The sequence below is a fragment of the Rutidosis leptorrhynchoides genome, chromosome 2, assembly GCF_046630445.1.
Source record: "Rutidosis leptorrhynchoides isolate AG116_Rl617_1_P2 chromosome 2, CSIRO_AGI_Rlap_v1, whole genome shotgun sequence".
NCBI lineage: Eukaryota > Viridiplantae > Streptophyta > Magnoliopsida > Asterales > Asteraceae > Rutidosis > Rutidosis leptorrhynchoides.
In genome coordinates this window covers 700,841,638-700,867,257 of record NC_092334.1, presented here as the reverse complement: position 1 = coordinate 700,867,257, position 25,620 = coordinate 700,841,638, and the positions used below count along the sequence as shown (strand labels likewise).

Genomic DNA, 25,620 nt, shown 5'->3' with positions numbered 1-25,620 from the left:
CATCTTTATCTGCATTAAATTCTTATTTACTTTATGTTTGTCATAAAAATCTTTTAAATTCCCCATCTATCTATTTATATTATAATAATAAACACAAAAATAGATCATATATATTGTCAACTTTTAATCATAACCTTTCATTATAATAAATCCTTCAAATCTTGACCATTAGATTAAACACTTAAAGATTATGACCTCATAAACACTTATCATCATTGTTTATTTACTCAAATACCCTCATAATACATTTCTTAAAAAAAAAAAAAAAAAAAAAAGCACCGGGTAGGATTCCTAAATAAGGGGTTTAGTCAATAAGGAATGTAACACGGAAGAAATAAGGAAAACTAGGGTCAATACATATCAATCCATTCTCAATTCCTCACTCCCTTCTTCTTCATCATCATCATCATCAAAAATCTCCGAGTCATCGATGCGTATTGGTGCCTTCTTAATCATTATCAAAATACTTTCAGTTATTATACACTAAATGTAATATCCGTATTTTTTTTAATCTATATTAAATATAAAATACATAAGTGGATAGTTAGTGTTTAGGTTATCAACTCTTAATAATTGATAGTGTTTTAAGTTTGAAAAAAAAAACAAAAAGCATAAACCGAAAGTGAAAAGTATATAATGGACATTAATAGTAAACTATTTAAAAGGATACCAATAGAGTTAGATTTCTAAAAATGTTAAACGTCAACTTGCATTTAGATTTAGATGTAAGTTAAAATATATAGGTTTAGTGCTTGACAAGTCATACTCTTATCATTCCTAATACTCCACCAAAAATTTCATTAGTGGAGAATAATTGTATGTATGACATACCTAACTTAATACTTAAATAAAGAATGGTTGTACAAATAATTAACAAATAATACGGAGTAATAGAAGAATAAATAAATAGAAATAGATTTATTTAAATCTCTAGCTACAACTACTACAAATAAGAATGCACCATCACTAAATATATAGTTAGACAAAAGAATTACACCACCACAAATATATATCGAAGAGAGTGGGAAACAAATCAACCATGAGTTTGCAAGAATATATATATATATATATATATGCAACATGAAGAATTTAGACACCAATAGAAAATCTCGATCATTACATTAGTCTTTGATAACTCGATTTCATTTTAAAGGTACGAATCTCTATTTTTACTAAACTATCATTTGTTCATGTTCTTTACTAGTACCAAAAATATATAATCTGATAAGTAATTAGTTCACATAGTTTTGTACGGAATCAAAATGTTTTACTAAACATTTCTATAGTTCATGTTGTTTATTTCATAAGTAATCTTTTTAAAAACTTAGAATGAAAAGGTTTGTAGAAGTTGGAAAATCTACAAAAAGGTGAAAGGTGATTTGGTTATGAATAATATGGGTGTTCTTTACAAAATGAAATATATATATATATATATATATATATATATATATATATATATATATATATATATATATATATATATATATATAAAGAGACAGCCAACTTGAACTAATTCGTATAATACTTTCATTTGTAATTCGTGAAGTATATAAGGTTTTGCAAAACAAACATACTGATCATACTTATGAGTCTCCATCCTTAACAATGTACATACTTTTAACCAATAAACTAATATGTATAATTACTATTTAACCCATAATACTAAATAAGATATGTAAACTTTTTAGTTACTGATGATATGGTTGATACTAGGAGTTCACGTGAAAATTAAAAATAAATAGAAACAAACACATAAGAATCATACGATAACACTAATTAAATAAAGGATATTACATACTCCCTATTTGAATGCGTTTTGTACTCATACGTGCGTATTCATTAGATTTGGCTCGGTGATCGCATCCTTTGGTGGTATTTTGTTGTCCTTGGAATTTCGTCATTCATCATAAGGTACGGATATTATAGGTGGTTTTAGGATCGCTTCGGTAAATCTTTCCTCTAAAAATCTTGTTTCAAATTGTGTATAAAAAATTATTGGTATGACATGCTTATTTGGAAATTCGTTATATTTGTTAGTCTATATATTGTGTTATGTTTTCCTCATTTTGGATGTACTAACGAGGTTGCTAATTATGTTTGTTAATTGAGGAAATCATAATATTTTGGCCTTTGGAAATTGTATCAAAACTGTGCCTCGAAACAGCCCCGAAAAATGTCGTAAACATTCCAGTAAAGAACATGTGTGAGTGTGGCGAGTGGTACGGTGATTCGTATCGAGTGTCCCTCATTCCATGTGGCTTTACATGTTCCGTTAATTCCCGTTCAAACATTTTAAGTATTTGGTCAAACGTAAAATATTTAAGTCATTTCATTAATTCTTTTTAAATATATTTTAAAGTCTATTAATCACATTAAAGGATATTTGAAAATTTATAATTATTAAATCGGTTAAAACGTTTTCTTAAAATGTGGCTAAGAGTAACCTATTCATGGAGGTCCCATGAGCGCATTATTGTGACACCGGTAACGTGGCATCGACCGTAGCGGTGTATTTGTTATATCTACGGTGTCTCCTTTTGATTGCCCGGTGGTGGTACGAGCTAACTATTATTATATATTTGTGATAGGAGGCGTATGGATCGATCCTAGGATTTTGTTTTGACGGCGAACTTTATCGTAGTGTCATACGAAACGTCACCGATATGAATGATTAGTGGAGTAATTACCCTATGACTTCATTTTGGATAATTTGATATATTTGTTTAACTCTTAGTATGTGACTTTGATATTTTGACATATTCGTTATTAAGGATCTATACATATTTACACCTTGATTTAAAAATAAGTTAATTTGTAAATAAATTCGTTTTGAAATTTGTCATGCATGTCATACTGTACTCTTTGTTTTCCTTCTTATACGACAGGTAATCAAGGGGGCGTTGGGAACGAGGGAAGAGTGTAGAGTGGAGTGAACTTAGCACCTTGCCTTAGAGATTTCCATCAAGATTTAGTAGTTTATTTTGGTTTAGTAGTACTTTTGAATAAGTTTGTCAACGTTGGTTTGACTATGGTTTGAATTCGAATAAGAATAATGCACTTTTATCTTTTAAGTTACTTTTATTATTGATGACTGGAATTCGTAAGATTAGGGTCTTTACAGATGGTATCAGAGCTTAGGTTCCCTCTTGTAGAAACTTACGTCCTAAGTTATGGCCTGTGAGATTTGGGTAGACTTTGGGTTAGGGTTTTCTTTCCGCATTAATAATATGTTTCCTCTTCTCATATTCTCTTGTTATCCTTCTTACGAATCACAACCGTTATATCCTCATATCGTTCATAGATGGCACCGAAAAGAAAGGGGATGTCTGAGGAGGAGGTAGAAAACAAGATTAACCAAACAATCACGAATTTGTTACCCAACATTGTAGCTCAAGCTATTGACGCTATGCGTAATCAAGGTGGCGATACTTTTAAGCATGAAGATGAAGAGGAGGATGAGTATGTGGAGATGAAAGCTGTAACGGGGGATGCTATTCATGTTTGGCTAGGACGGTTTCAAAAACAGCGTCCTTTGTCATTCAGCACTGCTAGTACTCCTGTTGAAGCTGAGAATTGGATCACTCACATTGAGAAGATATATCGCGTGCTTGGTTGTGAAGAGAGATTTTGGGTTCCATTGGCTGTTTATAAACTAGAAGGGGATGCTCAGCGTTGGTGGATCGCTTTGAGACAAGCGAAAGGAGGTATCGATTTTGAGGATTCGTTAGATTGGGTTGATTTCAAGGAGTTGTTTTTCCGTCAGTACTTTTCTGAGGCGGAGAAGGAGGCTGTGATTCGGGAGTATGCGAATATTAAGCAAGGGAGTGATGAGTCTATTAATGATTTCACTAAGAAGTTTTTGAGGCTTGTGGGATTGATTGGGGCTGCTGCTGGGTCTTCCGAGGACCAAGCCCGTAAGTACAAATGGGCTATTCATGGGCGTTACCGCTCTAAAATGATTAATCTAAAATGTTTTGATGTCGCTGAGGCAGCCGATTATGCCCGGAATTTGGAGATGGAGCGAGCTGAGTATTTGACTACTAAAAATGACGATGGTAAAAATAAGAGGGTTAAGAATGTACAACCACTACGATATGTGCCGCCACCGACTACCAAACAGGGTCAACAATCTGGGAACCAAGGGTATCGTGGTAATAATTGGAATAATAGAGGAAATCAGCTAAGGATTGACAACGGGCCAAATAATAATAACCGTGGTCAATTACAAGTGTACCGTCCCCAAGGGCAACAAAGGGGTAACAGAAATGGTGGTGTTAATGCCAATGCACCTTGTGGGACTTGTGAAAAGAATCATCCGAGAAGAGTTTGTTATCGTAGCGCGGGTTCATGTTTTGCTTGTGGAGAGGTTGGTCACTTAGCTAAGGATTGCAAGAATCCTAGACCTGGGTTTGTTCCGAGGGTTCCTCTGCCAGCTCCTGGTGGACGCGTCTTTGCCATGACTACTGCTCAGGCTGCTGACGCGACAGGTATATTCTGATCCTTTTTTTTCTTTTTAAAAAAAAAACATTTTCTTTGAGTTATTTGGTCATGCATTCTTGATATGATTAGGTACTATTACTGGTCATATATTTGTACACCATCGTGCCCTCTTCGTTCTGTTTGATTCTGGCTCTACGCACTCAATTGTGTCTGTTAAGAGCTCAAAATATTTGAAAGTGTCTCCAACTTGGTTGTCTACTCCGTTTACAATCTCTACCCCAATGGGTAGTATTGAAATTATAGATCGTGTGTATCAAAACTGCAGTTTGGAATTCAATGACTGCATGTATCCAGCAAATCTCTTTCCTATGACCATGCATGACTTTGACATTATTCTTGGCATGGATTGGTTATCTCATCACCATGAAACTATCGATTGTTATTCTAAGAAGATTTTGTTAGGAAATCATTCTATACCCGATTGTGTCTTTAATGGTGATCTTCCTGAAAAATCTATTATGGTTATCTCAGTGCTTAAGGCGCAAAAGCTCATTTCACATGGTTGTGTTGGTTATTTAGCTTCGATTCAGAATTTGTCTATCGAGAGTCCTTCCCTTGAAAATATTGATGTTGTTCGAGAGTTTCCTGATGTATTTCCTGACGAATTGCAAGGTTTGCCTCCAGTTCGTGAAGTTGAATTTTCGATTGATCTGATTCCTGGTTCGTAACCGATATCAAAAGCTCCTTATCGTATGACACCACTCGAGTTGCAAGAACTCAAAGAGCAATTACAAGAATTGATAGATTCTGGATTTATTCGACCAAGTGTATCACCTTGGGGTGCGTCGGTTTTGTTTGTCAAGAAGAAGGATGGTAGCATGAGACTTTGCATTGATTATCGCTAGTTAAATCGTATTACTATCCGAACCGCTTCCGCGTATTGATGATTTGTTTGATCAACTTCAAGGTTCGAAGTATTTTTCTAAAATTGATCTTAGGTCTGGGTATCATCAGCTGCGTGTTAAAGAAGAAGATATCCCTAAGACTGCTTTCCGCACTCGTTATGGGCATTATGAGTTTTTAGTGATGCCTTTTGGATTAACTAATGCTCCTGCGGTATTCATGGATTTAATGAACCGTGTGTTCCATGAGTATTTGGATAAGTTTGTGATCGTATTCATTGATGATATCTTGGTATTCTCAAAGAGTAAAGAAGAGCATGAGAATCATCTTCGTGTTGTACTTGAAACCCTCCGAAGTAAGAAATTGTTTGCAAAGTTCTCTAAATGCGAATTCTGGTTGCAACAAGTTGCCTTTCTGGGTCATGTTGTATCAGCTGAGGGTATAATGATGGATCCAGCGAAAATTGAGGCTATTAAAAATTGGTCAAGACCTACTTCTGTTGTTGAGATTCAAAGTTTTATTGGTTTAGCTGGGTATTATCGAAGATTTGTTGAAGGTTTTTCAACGATTGCTTTGCCACTTACCAAGTTGTTAAGAAAAGGGGAAAAATTTGTGTGGACTGAGGAACGACAAAAGAGTTTCGATGAGTTAAAGAAAAGACTTGTATCAGCTCCTATCCTTGCATTGCCATCAGGAAGTGGGGGTTTTCAAGTCTATAGTGACGCTTCTAAGTATGGTTTGGGTTGTGTTTTGATGCAACATGGTAAGGTAATTGCTTATGCCTCGAGGCAGTTGAAACCTTATGAGGTTAATTACCCTACTCATGATTTGGAATTAGCTGCTGTGATTTTTGCGTTGAAAATATGGAGGCATTATCTTTATGGAGAAACTTGTGATATTTTCACTGATCACAAGAGTCTTAAATACATATTCACGCAAAAAGAGATAAATATGAGACAACGAAGGTGGCTTGAGTTATTGAAGGATTATGATGCCAACATTCAATACCATCCGGGTAAAGCAAATGTGGTAGCCGACGCTTTGAGTAGAAAGTCATTTGGTAGTATCTCATGTTTGGTTACTCACATTCGAGAATTCGAAAGACTTGATATGGGATTGAGTAAAAGAGGAGCATCGGGGATGTTGGCAAATCTAAAATTCGAGTCTGATTTAATTACTAGAATAAAAGAGGCTCAATTGGATGATGGGGATTTGTGGACAGTGTTTCAAAATTTGGAAGAGGGTAAAGTGAAAGAGTTCAGAGAAGATGATGATGGTGTTATTTGGTGTGGGAATCGATTGTGTGTTCCTAGTGATGATGCTATTCGTGAGGCTCTGTTGTTTGAGGCTCACATCTCACCCTTTTCTGTACATCCTGGTTCGACCAAAATGTATCAGGATTTAAAGCAGCACTTTTGGTGGAGTGGCATGAAGAAGGACGTTGCTAGATATGTTGGGAAGTGCCTTACTTGTCAACAAGTAAAGATCGAGCACCAACGTGCTAGTGGTTTGTTGCAGCCATTGGACATTCCCGTGTGGAAGTGGGATGATATCTCAATGGATTTCGTTTGTGGGTTACCAAAAACTGTTAAAAGGCATGATGCTGTTTGGGTGGTGATTGATAGATTAACCAAATCGGCTCATTTCTTGCCAATCCGTATGGATTATTCAGTAAGTAAACTATCAGAGATTTTTCAGCAGGAAATTGTGAGATTGCATGGGGTTCCTTCATCCATCATATCCGATCGTGATCCTCGGTTTACATCTAGATTTTGGAAGGGGTTACACAAAGCTTGGGGTACACGATTGAAGCTTAGTACTGCTTTTCATCCACAAACTGACGGACAGTCTGAGCGTACGATACAGATCTTGGAAGATATGCTTCGAGCGTGTGCCTTAGATTGGAAGGGAAATTGGGATGAGTACTTATGTTTGGTGGAATTTGCTTATAATAATAGTTGGCATGCAAGTATCTGTATGGCACCATATGAGATGCTTTATGGTCGAAAATGTAGAGCGCCAGTTTGTTGGAATGAAACGGGAGAGAAATTGATTGAAGGACCTGAGTTGGTTAGAGTGACTAATGAAAAGGTCGCTATAGCTATGAATCGACTGAAGGAGGTCCAATTGAGACAGAAAGTATATGCCGATAAACACCGAAGTTCGTTAGAGTTTGTGGTGGGTGATAAGGTGTTTTTAAAGGTGTCACCTTGGAAGGGTATACGACGTTTTGGTTTGAAAGGAAAGCTCAGTCCTCGATATATTGGACCTTTTGAGATATTGGATAGAGTTGGTGAAGTGTCTTATCGTTTAGCATTACCGCAACAGTTATCTCATGTTCATAACGTATTTCACGTATCTCAGTTGCGGGGTTACAACTATCATCCATTGCACGTGGTGCAATATCCTTTTTCTGAAATTCGAGCTGATCTTTCTTATGTTGAAGAACCCGAGGCTATTATAGAACGCGAGGAGCGAGTAACTCGTAAAAGCCCCACCCCTTTCGTTAAAGTTCAATGGAAGAATTATCCAGCTAGCGAGGCCACTTGGGAACTCGAGGAAACCATGCGGGCCGAGCACCCTCATTTGTTTGCTAATTGGTGCGTTTTCGATTCTATAATTTCTTTCAATTTCGAGGACGAATTTTTTTTTAAGTAGGTGGAGTTGTAATATCCGTATTTTTTTTTAATCTATATTAAATATAAAATACATAAGTGGATAGTTAGTGTTTAGGTTATCAACTCTTAATAATTGATAGTGTTTTAAGTTGGAGAAAAAAAAAACAAAAAGCATAAACCGAAAGTGAAAAGTATATAATGGACATTAATAGTAAACTATTTAAAAGGATACCAATAGAGTTAGATTTCTAAAAATGTTAAACGTCAACTTGCATTTAGATTTAGATGTAAGTTAAAATATATAGGTTTAGTGCTTGACAAGTCATACTCTTATCATTCCTAATACTCCACCAAAAATTTCATTAGTGGAGAATAATTGTATGTATGACATACCTAACTTAATACTTAAATAAAGAATGGTTGTACAAATAATTAACAAATTATACGGAGTAATAGTAGAATAAATAAATAGAAATAGATTTATTTAAATCTCTAGCTACAACTACTACAAATAAGAATGCACCATCACTAAATATATAGTTAGACAAAAGAATTACACCACCACAAATATATATCGAAGAGAGTGGGAAACAAATCAACCATGAGTTTGCAAGAATATATATATATATATATATATATATATATATATGCAACATGAAGAATTTAGACACCAATAGAAAATCTCGATCATTACATTAGTCGTTGATAACTCGATTTCATTTTAAAGGTACGAATCTCTATTTTTACTAAACTATCATTTTGTTCATGTTCTTTACTAGTACCAAAAATATATAATCTGATAAGTAATTAGTTCACATAGTTTTGTACGGAATCAAAATGTTTTACTAAACATTTCTATAGTTCATGTTGTTTATTTCATAAGTAATCTTGTTAAAAACTTAGAATGAAAAGGTTTGTAGAAGTTGGAAAATCTACAAAAAGGTGAAAGGTGATTTGGTTATGAATAATATGGGTGTTCTTTACAAAATGAAATATATATATATATATATATATATATATATATATATATATATATATATATATATATATATATATATATATATATATATATATATATATATATATATATATATAAAGAGACAGCCAACTTGAACTAATTCGTATAATACTTTCATTTGTAATTCGTGAAGTATATAAGGTTTTGTAAAACAAACATACTGATCATACTTATGAGTCTCCATCCTTAACAATGTACATACTTTTAACCAATAAACTAATATGTATAATTACTATTTAACCCATAATACTAAATAAGACATGTAAACTTTTTAGTTACTGATGATATGGTTGATACTAGGAGTTCACGTGAAAATTAAAAATAAATAGAAACAAACACATAAGAATCATACGATAACACTAATTAAATAAAGGATATTACATACTCCCTATTTGAATGCGTTTTGTACTCATACGTGCGTATTCATTAGATTTGGCTCGGTGATCGCATCCTTTGGTGGTATTTTGTTGTCCTTGGAATTTCGTCATTCATCATAAGGTACGGATATTCTAGGTGGTTTTAGGATCGCTTCGGTAAATCTTTCCTCTAAAAATCTTGTTTCAAATTGTGTATAAAAATTATTGGTATGACATGCTTATTTGGAAATTCGTTATATTTGTTAGTCTATATATTGTGTTATGTTTTCCTCATTTTGGATGTACTAACGAGGTTGCTAATTATGTTTGTTAATTGAGGAAATCATAATATTTTGGCCTTTGGAAATTGTATCAAAACTGTGCCTCGAAACAGCCCGAAAAATGTCATAAACATTCCGGTAAAGAACATGTGTGAGTGTGGCGAGTGGTACGGTGATTCGTATCGAGTGTCCCTCATTTATTTCATTGAACTGAACTTGAGTAGGCATTATTTCTATAACATCTTGTTCTATCACGTCATCATCTTCTAAAGGTTTAGTCTTAGGAGGAGTTTCATTGAATGTGAAATCTAGGGATTCTTCTATGACATTGGTGTATTTATTTAGAACTCTATATGCCTTACTTTCTAACAAATATCCTAAGAACACTCCCTCGTACGCTTTGGGTTCAAACTTTGTAAGATATTTCTTTTTGTTTAAGATGAAGCATTTGCACCCGAATACTCTAAGATGACTTACGGTTGGTTTTCTATCATTTAAGACTTCATAGGGTGTTTTATCCATTGATGGCCTAATTAAGACTCTATTTTGAATGTAGGTGAAGGTGGCAACAGCTTCACTCCAAAAATTTTGGGGTATAGATTGTTCATTTAACATTGTTCGACTCATTTCTTGAAGAGTTCGGTTTTTTCTTTCAACAACCCCATTAGATTGAGGTGTGCGAGGAGCCGAGAAATTATGAGAAATACCATTTAAATCACAAAAGACTCCAAATTGAGCATCATTATCAAATTCTTTACCATGATCCGTTCTTATTGTTACTATAGTACAACCAAGTAAATTTTGTATTTTAGTAGCAAAAATTATAAATCTTTCACACGCTTCATTTTTATACTTTAGAAATAGTGTCTATGTATATCTTGAAAAGTCATCTACTATTACTAAAGTATAAAAATTTCCTCCATAACTTTGTATAGCTGATGGCCCAAATAAATCCATGTGTAAAAGTTCTAGACATTTTTTAGTAGAGATAAAATTCTTAGGCTTATTACTTGCATGAACTTGTTTTCCTACTTTGCATGCATCACAAAAATGACTTTCATATTTCAATTTAGGAAAGTCCTAACTATGTCTTTTGAAGATATGTTATGAATTAATTTCATATTCGCATGCCCTAGTCTTCTATGCCACAAAGTAGTAATATCATGTTATGTATAGAGGTTAGACAAATATCTACATGTTTGAAGTCATCTAGTTTACATGTATAAAGGCCTTTCTTCCTAATTCCATTTATGACATTTTTACCATCTTTTATTATATGTGTGGAATTTTTGGTAAATGTAATGTTATATCCTTTATCATATATTCTTCCTACACTTAGCAAGTTAAAGCTTTTTTTAATGTGTAACACATTGTCAAGTGTAATCTTTTGATTAGTAATGTTACTTTTACCGACGATTTTTCCTCTCACATCGCCACCAAAGATTACATCACCTCCATTGTGCTCTGTATACTTTGTGAAGAACTCTTTGTTGGCCGTCATGTGTTTTGTACATCCACTATCAATTATCCAATCTTCATTTTGTACAACACCATTGAAATAAACCTATATTTAATCAATCAATAACTTTGGCACCCAATATTTGTTGGGTCCGGGATGATTAGCATCAAAGACTCCTACTCTAACCTATCTTTATACAATTTTGACATTATTGTTCTTTTTGAGAAGTGTTTTAGTTTCGACCTTACTTCTCCTAATGTATTGATTATTCATTCTTCTTGAAGGATTTTTCACAAGTGACTTGATTTCTTTCCTATTTGTTTTAACTTGATTAATCATGGTAGCCTTTGATTTTAGTATTTCCACTACTTTGGATTTTTCTTGGGGTTTAACAAATACTATAGGCTTATGTTTGGATGATTCTACCTCAAGAGTATTCTCATTATATCCTAACCCTTGTTTGTTATTTTTTGGTTTTTGAACACTCAAAATATTTTCTAGCACTTTACTACTTCCATCATATTTTGAAAATTTTATTTTATTTTCAAGTAGTTTGTTAGCTTTGTTTAAAACAAGGTTTTCATGTTTTAAGTCGTCACATGTGAGACGTTCTTGTGAGTTGGAGATTTTTTCTTTAAGTTGTAAGATTTTTAATCTAAGCAAGTTATTTTCTTCCTTTAGACTTGTATTGTTATTACTTACTTTACTATTTAAGACACATAATTTAACAAAGTTGTCAACATTAAACTCAAATGTATTTGAAAGTACCTTATTGTCGGTTTGTCCGACTGGTGATGCTTTGTCGTCATCATTTGGAATATCAATGGCCATGAGACATGTTTCCTTACCCTCTTCTTGTGTGTCGTTTTCTTCATCATCCCATGCACCTCCAAGAAAAGCCTTTTAATTCTTTCTCTTTGGACATTCACTTATCAAGTGATTTGGATCACCGCACCCGAAGCATTTTCGTACAAACTTTTTTCTTGGAACCGAATGATGTCTTCTTCGGTTCCATTGGAGGACGAACATGGTTTCCCAGCCTTCGATAAAATTTCTTAAATGAGAGAACAATAAATGCAAGTTGTTCATCATCATTTAGAATATCGTCATCATCATCATCGATGTCATATTCATCATGAATCTTAGCCTTTAGAGTGATCGACTTGTTCTTCTCTCTCTTGGCCTTCTATATTTCATCATCCTTATCTAGTATGGCCTCATGTACTTTGAGATTTCCAATGATTTCATCTAGAGTTAACTTTTCCGCATTCTTTGATTCGTTAATTGCCGTCACTTTTGGTCTCCATCTTGATGTAGAGCTCTTAAGAATTTTCGAACATATTGTTTATCCGTATAGATTGTACCTAGAGCATTTAAACTTGAACAAATACTGTTAAATCTAGTATAGGCACTATCTATTTTTTCATAATCGTCAATGGTAAATTGTTCATATTTAGTTATAAGCAATTCTACTTTATTTTCTATGACTTGCGGGTTTTCATGATGAGTAACCATGATACTATCCCAAATTTTTTTAGCACTACCCATCATAAAAACTCTCTCATATTTTTTCCTAGGTAAAGCATTAAAAATGGTCATTTTAGCTTCATAGTTTTTGCCTACGTCTACTTTGTGTTCCTTAGTCCACTCTTCCTCGGGTATGAATATTTTAGTTTTTCTATCATCACCAAACTTAAATGGAACATAATCACCTTTAGTAATAATGTTCCAATAGTCTATATCTTTGGAGCGAACATACGTTTCAAATCGATATTTTCAATAGCAAAATCCTTCACTTTCAAGAAGTAGAGGCCTTTGCATGGAGCAACCTTCACTATAGTTCAAGTTCTCAACTTTTTGTTCCATGATCTTAAACTCTAAGATTTGCAAAAATTAGTCTTAATTTCAAATTACTAATTTTTTTTAGCAAAACGTTTAGAGCAACCGCTCTGATACCAATTGTAAGTAACTAGGGGGGTGAATAGTTACTTAGTCGATTTTTAAAAAATTCTTTACATTTTCTTGAATTTGAACTTGATATAGTGTGACTTGAAATGTTTGTTCTCAAACAATACGTATAAAATATATGTATATGTATATGTAATAAAAGAGATAAAGGAAGAGAGAACAAACACAACGATATATAGTGGTTCGGGAAGATGTTAACTAATCTTCCTTAATCCACTCCCCAATTCTACGAATTGAGATTTTTCTTCACTATGATACTCCAAACTCAGTAGAGTGTCCGGATACAACACTAGTGTAACACCCTAGATTTTTTTTTAAGTCACAGCGGAAGAATTAATTTACATAAATACCCTTAGTTAATTACTCCATTACAAACCACCGGTGTTACATCAAACGACTAGTTACATATTTATAAAAGTTAAGACATCAGAGTTCGTCTTGTCAAACATATCTTCAACCCGACTCCCGCCACTACCAGCATTAAGATTCAAAACCTGCAAGGGAGGAGGTGAGGGGGTTAGCACAAGGCTAAGTGAATGGAATTATCTAACAGTTCTAGCATACAGTACCAACTTGTATAACTACAGCAGCTACAACAATCAATAACAGGCAACCAACAACTAACAACTAACAACTATCATCTGATAACTGGCATTTAGCAACTAGCAACTATGCTCCAACTAGAGACTCGGTGGCTTGTACGGGCACACGACCACTAGCTGATCAGTCTAGCGTCTATCGAAAGTCCTTACTACTGAACAAAAATCAGTAGCCAAATGGACCCAACCTCAACTAGGTTGACCTCTCTGAGCTGAGCCTAACAACTATAGGTCCCAACTGGCAACTACAACTTGTGCACACAACTGTTAAGCAACTACCACTACGGACAACTGTCACGATGACTAGCATGGTAACTCTACAGTGATCATTATTACAACATATCTACTAAGCATATCAACTATAATAGTATAACATAGTAGCACAACTTGCTACTCTATACTACACTCGAAGATAATCCCACTCACCGATTACCAGCAACAGAAGGAACTCAGAATTCTAATCTTACTGAGCCTTCTCTTCGTCTTTATCACCTGAGAATAGACATAACACAGTCAGTAATCATGTCTCGATAACAACCCGATAACAAGACAACAACACCAATACCAACACTTAATTACTTTACAACTGATCTGCCAACCGTACGAGTAACACCATCACATGCACATTTGAGAACACTCACCGTATGGTTGACAACTCACTCGTACGTTTGGTCTATGACCAAACATCCTACAGCGACTAATCTGATCTGTACGGTTCATCTCACGAGTCACCAGTGACTCGTGCGAGTCACGTCTCAACTTTACGTAGCATCACAATCAAAGCATAAGTTCCCATCACCACTCACTCGCACGGTTCACCACACGGTTGACTACCTCAACCGTACAAGTGAATGCTCGCTCGTGCAAGTGATGAAGAACAGTAGCAGCAACTATTTAGACGGGTTTTAACCTAATATGAACAACATCAAACATTAATTCATACACTAAATCAACACCTAAAATCATGTAATCACTATATGATAAGTCTACATTATAATTTCAATCAATAACGTCACTCAAATGCGTGCAAAACAAGACATAGACGCCAAAACCCCTATTTATGACCAAAATAAATTTGATCCAGCTTCTTATAAGTTTACCATTGCAAATTACTCTTCAATACAATTCCAACGATATTTGATTCATCAAAAACGGAGTTACGGTTTGAAAGTTACGCCATTTTCAATTTTACCAAAAGCTGACCAGTGCTCACTCGCGCGAATGAGACCTCACTCGTGCGAGTGAGTCCTCAACCACGTGGTTGAGCCTCAAATGTGTGGTCACTCGTACGAGTGACCTGTCACTCATGTGGGGGCTGAAGAACAGCTCTTGCACGCTGATTTTTGCCATTTTGGTCCAAAAACTCGATTTTTGCAAGTTCTGACATCAAAACCACTTGGAAAACATCATATAAACCTTATAGAAGCTATATCTAACATCAATTAACACATACAAACACATAATATGAAGATTCAAGCTCAAAATTCATCAAAAAACCCATTTACACCCAAAACCCAATTTCTATGAATTAAAGCACGAATTCAAGCTAACAAACCTGGATAAATGATCACAAGGATGATAATAATCACTCCTTAAAGCCTCTTGATTCAATTCTACCTTAGATTAAATTAGGGTTTGTGAAGGGATAAAGTTTGGTACGTTCTTATTTGAGAATGTTCAAGAAATGGAAGAAAGAAGCAGATATTACTGTGACAACCCGGAAATTTCCAACCAAATTTAAGCTTTAATCTTTATATGTTTCCGACACGATAAGCAATATTTGTTAAGTTAAATTGCAAGAATTTTAAACTATGTTCATACATTCATACAACCTCGACCATGTTCCAACGATCCACGAACCATTAAACGAATATGATTATATATGTATATGTGTATATATATTATAACTTGAAATGTAAACAAAATATTAGATTAAATACTTTATATGATTGTATCTGTTTCAAAATATTTATCAATGGAATTAGAAGACAAGATCAAATGATTGAATTATCAGATATATTGAATTATGATTACAAGTCTCTGTTGAAAGGCCCACGTTGATTTGAGAAATCTTTCCGTTTTAACAATATTCGAAAAATGATAAAGTGATTTATAAATAAGAACAAATTGTCAATCATTGAGAACTAGACAAAGGATAGTGGAAGATTGAATCTCATAAAGACTCGATTGATCTATTTAGTTTCAAACGTACAAAAACGTTTTCAGTTTAAAAAGAACTTTATTATTAAAACGTATATAACTTTTATAAATATCTAGAACCACTTTTGACATCTCATTACTTAACTAGTATGATAAAGATAACGATATTTATATTTCATTTTATTACATATATATATAACGATTTAAATTAATATTATATATATTTATACGCGTATTATACGTACATAGTTTTATACTTTTACTATACTTAAACTTTACCTTTACTTTATTTTTACTTTACTTTAACTTTAATAATTCACTTTAATAATTCATACTTTAATAATTTACTTTAATAATTCATACTTTAATAATTCACTTTAATAATTCATACTTTAATAATTTACTTTAATAATTCATACTTTAATAATTCACTTTAATAATTCAAAAATCTATTATAAATAGAATTCAATAGGTTTCATTATTTCATAGAAACTTGAAAATATTTTTCTCTAAACTCTCTCAATCAATTTACATATATATATTTACTCCGTATTATTTCAAGATATTATTAGTATACATAAAATATTACGACGGAGTGCTGTCCGAGTGATTTCGAAATTGTTTTTCGAGTAGGATAGGATTAAGGAAATTATGGGTTATAGCTATGGAGGTAATTGAGTATGGTTCATGGGTATGCTCGTGAGGTCAATATAGTGTTTATCATTTCCGTTGCGTCTACGTACCTTTCCTGCAATATTGAATCTCAATATTGATACGTGAGTACTCATAATTTAACTTTTACATAATAATAGTGTATCCCTGACTAGTGCTCGAGTATTTAGGATTATGCATGCTTGTACTTTTGATATTGCCCTTAGACAGGTTAGGTAGAATATTGAATTAGTTACACTTGCGATTGAGATAAGGTATAAGATATGCATGTCCTTGGAAAGCTAGCGAAAAATTAAGGACTTTTCCTTTAGATATCGAATGGTTTCGATGAACGGATTAGAAGTTATAATCAATTGAATTTTCTATATTTTTATTAAAAATGATTATTATTATCTTCGTTTTTATCGTCGTTCAAGTTTTATCTTATTATTATCATTATTATTATCTTTATCAATAAAAGGGATTTATTATTAAAAATTGTTATTTTTTTTATTATTACTATCGTTATTATCGTTAAAGTTATAATTAGTATTATTATTATTATTATCCAATTATTATTATTATTATTATTATTATTATTAGTATTATTATTATTATTATCATTATTAATATATATATATATATATCATTATTTAAAAATGGATATTGTCATTGTTATTATTATTATTACTATATTATCATTAAGATAATTATTAGTATTATCGTTAAAAATGTTATAGTAACTATCATTATTAATATTAGTGTAATTAAAACAAATATTTGTAACACCTAATTATTTTGATTACTATTATTATCATTATTATGAACACGATATAAAAGACGATTAAAAGCTATTAAACGAAATGATTAGGAAATAATGAGTAAGAGTATCATGATGAAATTAAAATATTATAAGATATTGATTTAGATAAAATTATCGTTCTTATTATTTTTATCATTACTATTATTATTAAAAATATCGTTAGTATTAAAACTATCATTTTAACAATAATTATCATTTTAATAGAAATGTCATTGTTACTATAAAATATCATTATTATTATTATTTTAAATAGAATTATTATTTTAAAGATAATATTAAAAATTATCGTAAATATTAAAGTTATCATAATTAGAATTATCGTTTTATCATAATGTCATCTTAGTAATTATAAATATTGATATTTTTATAATAATTATTATTATTACAAAATAATACAACTTTTAATTACTATCATTATAGATATTATTTTATCAAATAAATATGTGATACAAACATATTTTACTACGTGTAATAACTTACTTTAATAATACCTTTCATATTATCTTTATGATATTAAATAAACCCTATAAATTTTATTACTTAATATATATAAAAGTATATTATATTATATAAATCTAATATAAAATTTTATTTATTAATAAATAAATTATATTATTTACTCTAATAAATCTTTTAAAAATATTTAAAAATATAAAACGACGATATTTAAACTATATATTAATCATGTATAGATTTTTGGAAATTATTTTGAGTCAAATTTACTTTTGTTGACTTTTGCATATTAGTCTCGAGCATTAGGATTGTGGTACACTATGACTTGGCCTAATTTGTTAGACAAATATTGACCAACACATAATTATATATAATTAATTTAGGTTCGTGAATCCGAGGCCAACCTTGCACTTGTTCAATGACGTTATATGTATTTTTACTACGAAATACAGTATGGTGAGTTTCATTTTCCTTTTTACCCTTTATATTTTTGGGACTGAGAATACATGCGCTTTTATAAATGTTTGACGAAATAGACACAAGTAATTGAAACTACATTCTATGGTTGAATTATCGAAATCGAATATGCCCCTTTTTATTAAAGTCTGGTAATCTAAGAATTAGGGAACAGACACCCTAATTGACGCGAATCCTAAAGATAGATCTATTGGGCCTAACAAACCCCATCCAAAGTACCGGATGCTTTAGTACTTCGAAATTTATATCATGTCCGAAGGAGGATCCCGGAATGATAGGGGATATTCTTATATGTATCTAGTTAATGTCGGTTACCAGGTGTTCACCATATGAATGATTATTTTTGTCTCTATGCATGGGACGTATATTTATAAGAACTGGAAATGAAATTCTTGTGGTCTATTAAAATGATGGAAATAAATGATTATGATAAACTAATGAACTCACCAACCTTTTGGTTGACACTTTAAAGCATGTTTATTCTCAGGTGTTAAAGAAATCTTCCGCTGTGCATTTGCTCATTTTAAAGATATTACTTGGAGTCTTTCATAGCATATTTCGAAGAACGTTACATTCGAGTCATTGAGTTCATCAAAGATTATTATTAAATCAATTTATAGTTGGATAGTGGATATTATGAAATGGTATGCATGCCTGTCAATTTTTGATGTAAAGAAATTTTGTCTTTTAAAAACGAATGCAATGTTTGTAAAATGTATCATATAGAGGTCAAATACCTGGCAATGTAATCAACTATTGTGAATCGTTTATAATGTATATGAACGGGTCATTTCAGTTGGTATCAGAGCGGTGGTCTTAGCGAACCAGGTCTGCATTAATGTGTCTAACTGATAAGTCGATAGGATGCATTAGTGAGTCTGGACTTCGACCGTGTCTGCATGTCAAAAGTTTTGCTTATCATTTTGTGTCAAAAAATAACTACTTATCATCCTCAGGAAATTACCTGCTTATCATTTTTAGTCTAAGACACGTCTTGCTGCATTGATTGCATGAAGAGTGTTTAGACAAAAATTCATATCTTAGCATATCTGCTAAATCATATCTTATCGTATCTGTTACTTTAAACTTTGCCTGACATATCCCGCAAAGTCCTCCGTAATCTACGAAATCTTTTGATATATATATATTGTAACGACCCGGAAATTTCCGACCAAATTTAAACTCTAATCTCTATATGGTTCCGACACGATAAGCAAAAACCCTAAAGTTGACCCGCATTTTTTTTCGATCATTCTATACTTATAAGATTAATATTTACATAAATTAAAACTTACCAACATGATAAGTAATCCAAATTGTCGAGATTTATATTTCCGAAAAGAGTTTTACACAACGTTTGACCGTCTAGTTTGACCGACGATATCACGAACTATACAATATATGATAATTATACGTTTGCGTATATATATGTATATATACATATTTAACATGATTAATGAATGTTTTAATATCTTATTTTGTATCAAAAACTATAAGTTATAAGTATATTTTGAAACTACTAACTTAAGTTTTCAAAACGATAACTATACGTAACGTTATTTGACATAAATACTTAAGACTTATAATGTTTATACATATATCGTATAAGTAATGTATTTACTCACTTTTAAGACTTAAATACATAAAATCATATAAGTGTATTCACAAAAGATAGCTATATTTGAATCCTCATTCCATTTTTCACAAAATTTCTATACGTATATCTAGAGTATTTGTACTCGTATCATACCTAGCTTCTATATGTATTTACTATTGGTATATACACATCAAATCACCACCTAACCAGCCCTTGTTACTACCCTAGGTATAAGGTAATTGCTTTTGTATTATTGTTTGACAAATACATAAGATTACAAACTAAAATTTTGTCATGTTATCCTTAAAGATCACATTTTTAGGAGTATATATGTATCATCATTTTGATTCATTTACTACTTCAATCTCCTAGCTAAAACACACACACTTATAACCCTTAAACACCTTCAACAATTCAGTAAAGTTCTAAGAAGATCTAGCTTCAAAAACCTTACATAAACACCATAAGAAAACCATACAAAAACACTTCAAGAAAACCTTCCAAGAACACCAACTTACTTCCAATCTTTCATCCACTTCTATCACCCTTTTGATTCTAGCTTCTTACTCCTCTTTTACAGCAAACTTATCCAAGGAACTTGAGGTAGAATCTATGTTCATAACCTTGTTCGATTCATATATATATAGCTATCTTATTTTGTGGTACAAAAGTTTAACAACAAGAACATAGTTTGAATGTTTTCAAACTTGTTTGCAAACTAAATAGATCCTTCTAACTTAACTTTTAAAATACTTCAAGACCTGTAATATAACTTAAATATATGCTAATTTAATAAGGTAAAACTTGGTTTTTCAAAGTATAAGTATTTTTAGAAAAATGGTCATTAAATGATTTTTTTTTGTAACAAAATGTTTAACTTCATATGTTTCACTAATGTTTCACTTATGCCGTATGATTTTGAATACAAACCAAGGTATTTACAGTTCATAGTCTTAAAGAAGAACTCGATCCAAGAAGATGGCAATTTGAATCAACGAAAACGGACTTGTAACGAAGAAACTATGACCGAAACAAAATTGGTTATCCTAGATCATTTCAACTACGGGATCAATTGGAAAAAAAAGATATAAATCACATATTTCTAAGATAACATGATATTTTATATATATGTACTCATAATTCAATTTCATATGGTTCAGGATCACCCGTAAACAACACGAGAAGATTAATCATAAGATCCCATGATTGTACGCAACACGTCATTTGACAACACCGGTACTTTATGTACGCAACACGTCATTTGACAACACCGGTACCATGGGTCAAGATTAATCTCGACCAACACATATACGATGGGGTTTTATGGGAGTTTTATTTATTTCGTTGGGGGTTTATTTATTGCGGGTATATTAAACATCTAAAAATGAACCATTAAAATTGAATTACTAACATCGAAACGCTAACTACGGACTAAGGAATTATTCAAAGTATTAAAAGTATTATAAATATATATACGAGATGTTTGTTTAAAATGAAAATATATTGATATATTATATATGGATAGGTTCGTGATATCAACCGGAAGACCAAGTCAAAAATATATATATCTTCGAGACAACAGTGAGTATATAGTCCCACTTTTAAACTCTAAATATTTCGGGATGAGAATACATGTATTTTATGTTTTACGTTATGGACACAAGTAACTGAAAAATATATTCTACGTTGAGTTGTACCACTGGCATACTTCCCTGTAGCTTGGTAACTGTTATTTACAGCGGTATTGTAAACGCGAATCCTGTTGATAGATCTATCGGGCCTGACAACCCCAACCGGACTGGACGACCAGTATTCAACGGTTGCACAGTACTTCGTTTTGCGACTACACCTTGGTACGGTGTAGTAAGATTTCATATTAAAGGGAATATGCGACGTGATTAAATGTTAAGTATGGTTACCAAGTGCTCAACCACTTAGAATATTTTTATTGAAATGATTATATACGAAATCTTGTGGTCCATTGTTATAACGCTGCTAGCATCAAACCTATATATCTCACCAACTTTATGTTGACGTTTTAAAGCATGTTATTCTCAGGTACGAATTAAGTCTTCCGCTGTGCATTAGCTCATGTTAAGGATACTACTTGGGACCATTTAAGCTATGATACAAGGACGTTGCATTCGAGTCATTGAAGTTCATTAAAGACTATTGTTATGAAAATGGCAGATTAGATCATTTGGTTGTTATAAAATGTTAGGCTAATATGTCAACTCTCGATGTAATAATAGATTGCCTTTAAGAAATAAATGCAACGTTTGTAAAATGTATCATATAGAGGTCAAGTACCTCGCGATGTTATCAACTATTGTAATTCGTTTTTAATCTATATGGACGATGTCCGGATGATTAGTTTCGGATCCTTTCAGTTGGTATCAGAGCGTTGGTCTTAGCGAACCAGGCCTTGCATTAGTGTGTCTAACTAGTAGTTGTTAGGATACATTAAGTGAGTCTGGACTTTGACCGTGTCTGCCTGTCAAAAGTTTTGCTTATCAATCCTAGTCGGAAATCATCTGCTTATCATCCTTAGGGAACTGCCTGCTTATCATTCTTAAGTCTAGACACGTCTTACTGCATTTAGTGCATCGATAGTGTATAGACAAAATTCATATCTTAGCGTATCTGTTACTATAGACATTGCCTGACGTATTTCAAAGATTCTCCGTAATTCATGGGATTTTGATATTATATATACATATGTAAATTATGTATTGAAGAGTACCAAACCCAACTCCTATAATCTATTCCAAACCAAAAATTCACTTCTCCGACTATACAAGATGGATTCTTTATCCAGTTCGAATTCCTCCGACTTCGATAGCTACGCCGATATGGATTTCCATTCGAGCTCCGAGAACAGCGTCACCGGAATGGATCAACCAATTTCCCATCATCTATTTTGGATGAATTGGGGATGGGTTCGTAATATACTAAATCTCTGGAGGCAAGAAGAAGGTGATCCATTCCATCCACCAAATTGTCCTCTTAACGATGAACCTGAAGCACTTACCGGTGAACCTATTCGAAACACCATTTTCTCGCTCATTTCTAGAGTATCTCGTCATGATTACATACTATCCCATATTTCGAATCTTGTTCATTCGCTAGTTCCAACCGTCAATCATCCCGGTATAATAGAAGAAGTCAACGAGCTTCGCGCTCGGGTAGTGGCTTTAGAAAATACGGTGCGAAGGTTACAAACACCAGCAGCAGCACCAGCAGCATAATCTATACCACCATCATCAACGCCGACAGTACTCTTGTCACCCCCAAAATCTCAACATCACAATCTGTATCTCGAATATCAACATCACACGACTCAATATCTGTACTTCGAGTATGATCTTCGTTCTATATATCGTTCTACATCGATTATCTTCGCTTTACGTATCGTATGACGATTATGTAATTTCTAAAGTCTTAGAGATTATGTAATCTAGAATTAACGATAAATCAAATGAGTTTATTATCTTATTGACTCATTAAATCTATGATTATCTCTGAAGAAAATATATATGCAAGTATATTTTCATAAAGATAGTAATTAAAAATTCCTTCGTACAAACTAATAATGATGAAAATATTTTAACGGGTGGGTAGTACCCGAGGAATATTTAGAATTCACATTAATAAGTTATATTGTACATTCTTGAATCTGATTCAACGGTCATTTGTTATTTTACTTACAACCATCGATATACGTATCCGTTCACCCCAGAATAACCATTTCCATTTAAATTTCATATTTGAATTTTTTTTACCTATCCAAATCCAACAAGTGGCATAAAGAAGAAACATTGGACAATTAAAATGAAATAAAATGTTGATTATAACATATGAAACTAAACAATTCTTCAATTTTGCCACTTGATTTCATCCTAAACCTCATTTGTACTTCGACAATTATAATCCTCATTCAAATCTTTTCATGATTCTTGAAAACACCTCGATCGAGAAGTTGAACCAGCCGCACCTCGTTTACGGAAGAAAGATTTATGCATACAGTGATGCACCTGAAAAATTTTCGAAACCGAAGTTATAGTTAAAACGTATCCGCGTCGAATTCCTTATCATTCATTATCAAAAACAATCATACGATTCCTTTTCAAGAAGCTAATTTTGTCACAGCTCCACTTCGACTTCTCAGTGAGACTACTCCTATTATAATCTCGATATTTATACTTTGTCCTTTCGACGTTGTTACCGGAGAACCTTTTTCACAACATCATCAGCAGACGTACCAGCAACTCGTTATCTCTTTGGCGAAACCCGCAATCAGTATTTTGAAAATCTCGTAGAAATTCTCCCAGTTATACCGAGAACGACTATCCCTAAGAATTACATTTTTCGAATGTGAAGTTCTGAAAAACATCCTGGACTATGAAGTAGTTCTTGAAATGCTGAAGAAGCAGAAAAAAAAAAAAAAAAAAAAAAAAAAAAAAAAAACTGTAAACGACTTTAACAGTCAAAAGTTTAATGATGAAGTACATTGTATTGGTAAAGCTTAGAAAAAGAGGAGAGTTGGAACTGGAAAACGGATTGAGCAAAGTATGAAGGAGGATGTAGATAAATCACAAGAACTGAATCTGCTTTCAAAGGATTCAAACGATTCAGTGCTTGCTGAAACCATTAGTAAAAAAAAAACCTACCCCTTATCCTAAACCTTTCCCGATGATATTCTTCATCATCATCTTATCTTAGATATTATAAGATATCTTCATATCTTTTGTTATACATATCCTCCATATTTCTGGAGATATTCTCACAACTGTTCTTATCCAAAATCATGTATTTCTCCGTAATATCTGCGTTACAATATAAAAGAAACTGTGTTAGTTTCTAAGTTCTAAAACCTTCAAGTTTAAAATAGGAATGTTTTGAAGTAGTGTTGGGAACTGATACATGAATTAGTATAATATAATGAAACTTGATCAACTTCATTATATTACAGTAAGTCATGTTAAGTTTCTAATGGAATGTGATGATTCACAGTACCGTCATCATGTGCCATGTTACACGGCTCTTACATTCTATCAAGTCTCCAAACATATTAGAACGTATCACCTTGATAGTTCTATTTTTCCGGAATATTCGAGTAATTTAACGAATCAAGATCGTGCCATTACAATTTTATTCTAAAACCAATAGCTAGGTTCATTCCAAATTTTATACCTACGAATTCCGAACTATTGATCGCTTGACTCAAGGACGGGAAGAAGAAACGAAGGGACAAAGTCCCAAAATAGAAATTGGGGTATAGATCACAGCAAATAGGAGAGAATATTAACTATGGATGACAATGATTATGGAAAACAGAAGCAGGAGCATCGAAGTATAAGGAAAGATATCAAACCCAACAACCACCCAGAAACTACAAACCATGTATATCAATACGTATGGTGACGTAAAGACACGGGAGAATTAGAAACATTATAATTCCAAGAAAATCATAAAAGTGAATAGATTCTTCTGGCGGTAGATGGAAGAGAAGAATGAAAGATATAAAAGTTAGAAGTATAACAAAAATCAGAACGGGATGAAGCATTTCAAAGGATACCTTAAAGTAGGAATTAAGGAGAAAGAGTAGAAGATGCGAGTTGTGAAAAATAAGGAAACGAAGGGGTGGATTTATAGTGAAATATCCGACAGAGAAATCGAAACAGATTACCGCATTAAATCAAAGAAGATTCTGACCGCCGAATAACCAAATCTTATTACGTAAGATTTTTCCTAAATCCCTTAAATCCCGGAAATCAATTCTAAACCACGTCATCGATTAAAAACGATTCCATATTT

General features: G+C 32.6%; 1 protein-coding gene across 1 annotated transcript; it reads left to right on the top strand.

Moving 5' to 3' along the window:
- The first annotated feature begins 3,301 nt into the window (after nt 1-3,301).
- On the top strand, nt 3,302-5,168 carry LOC139890414 (uncharacterized). The gene is made up of 2 exons (XM_071873298.1): nt 3,302-4,487; nt 4,570-5,168. The coding sequence occupies exons 1-2, from the start codon at nt 3,302-3,304 to the stop codon at nt 5,166-5,168; spliced, it is 1,785 nt and encodes a 594-aa protein (XP_071729399.1).
- Nucleotides 5,169-25,620: the final 20,452 nt, after the last annotated feature.

Bases quoted from the DNA above. Each gene is read 5' to 3' on its own strand.
- LOC139890414 (XM_071873298.1), top strand. From the start codon at position 3,302: ATGGCACCGAAAAGAAAGGGGATGTCTGAGGAGGAGGTAGAAAACAAG. The intron at 4,488-4,569 runs GTATATTCTGAT...TGATATGATTAG, and splicing joins TCAGGCTGCTGACGCGACAG to GTACTATTACTGGTCATATA.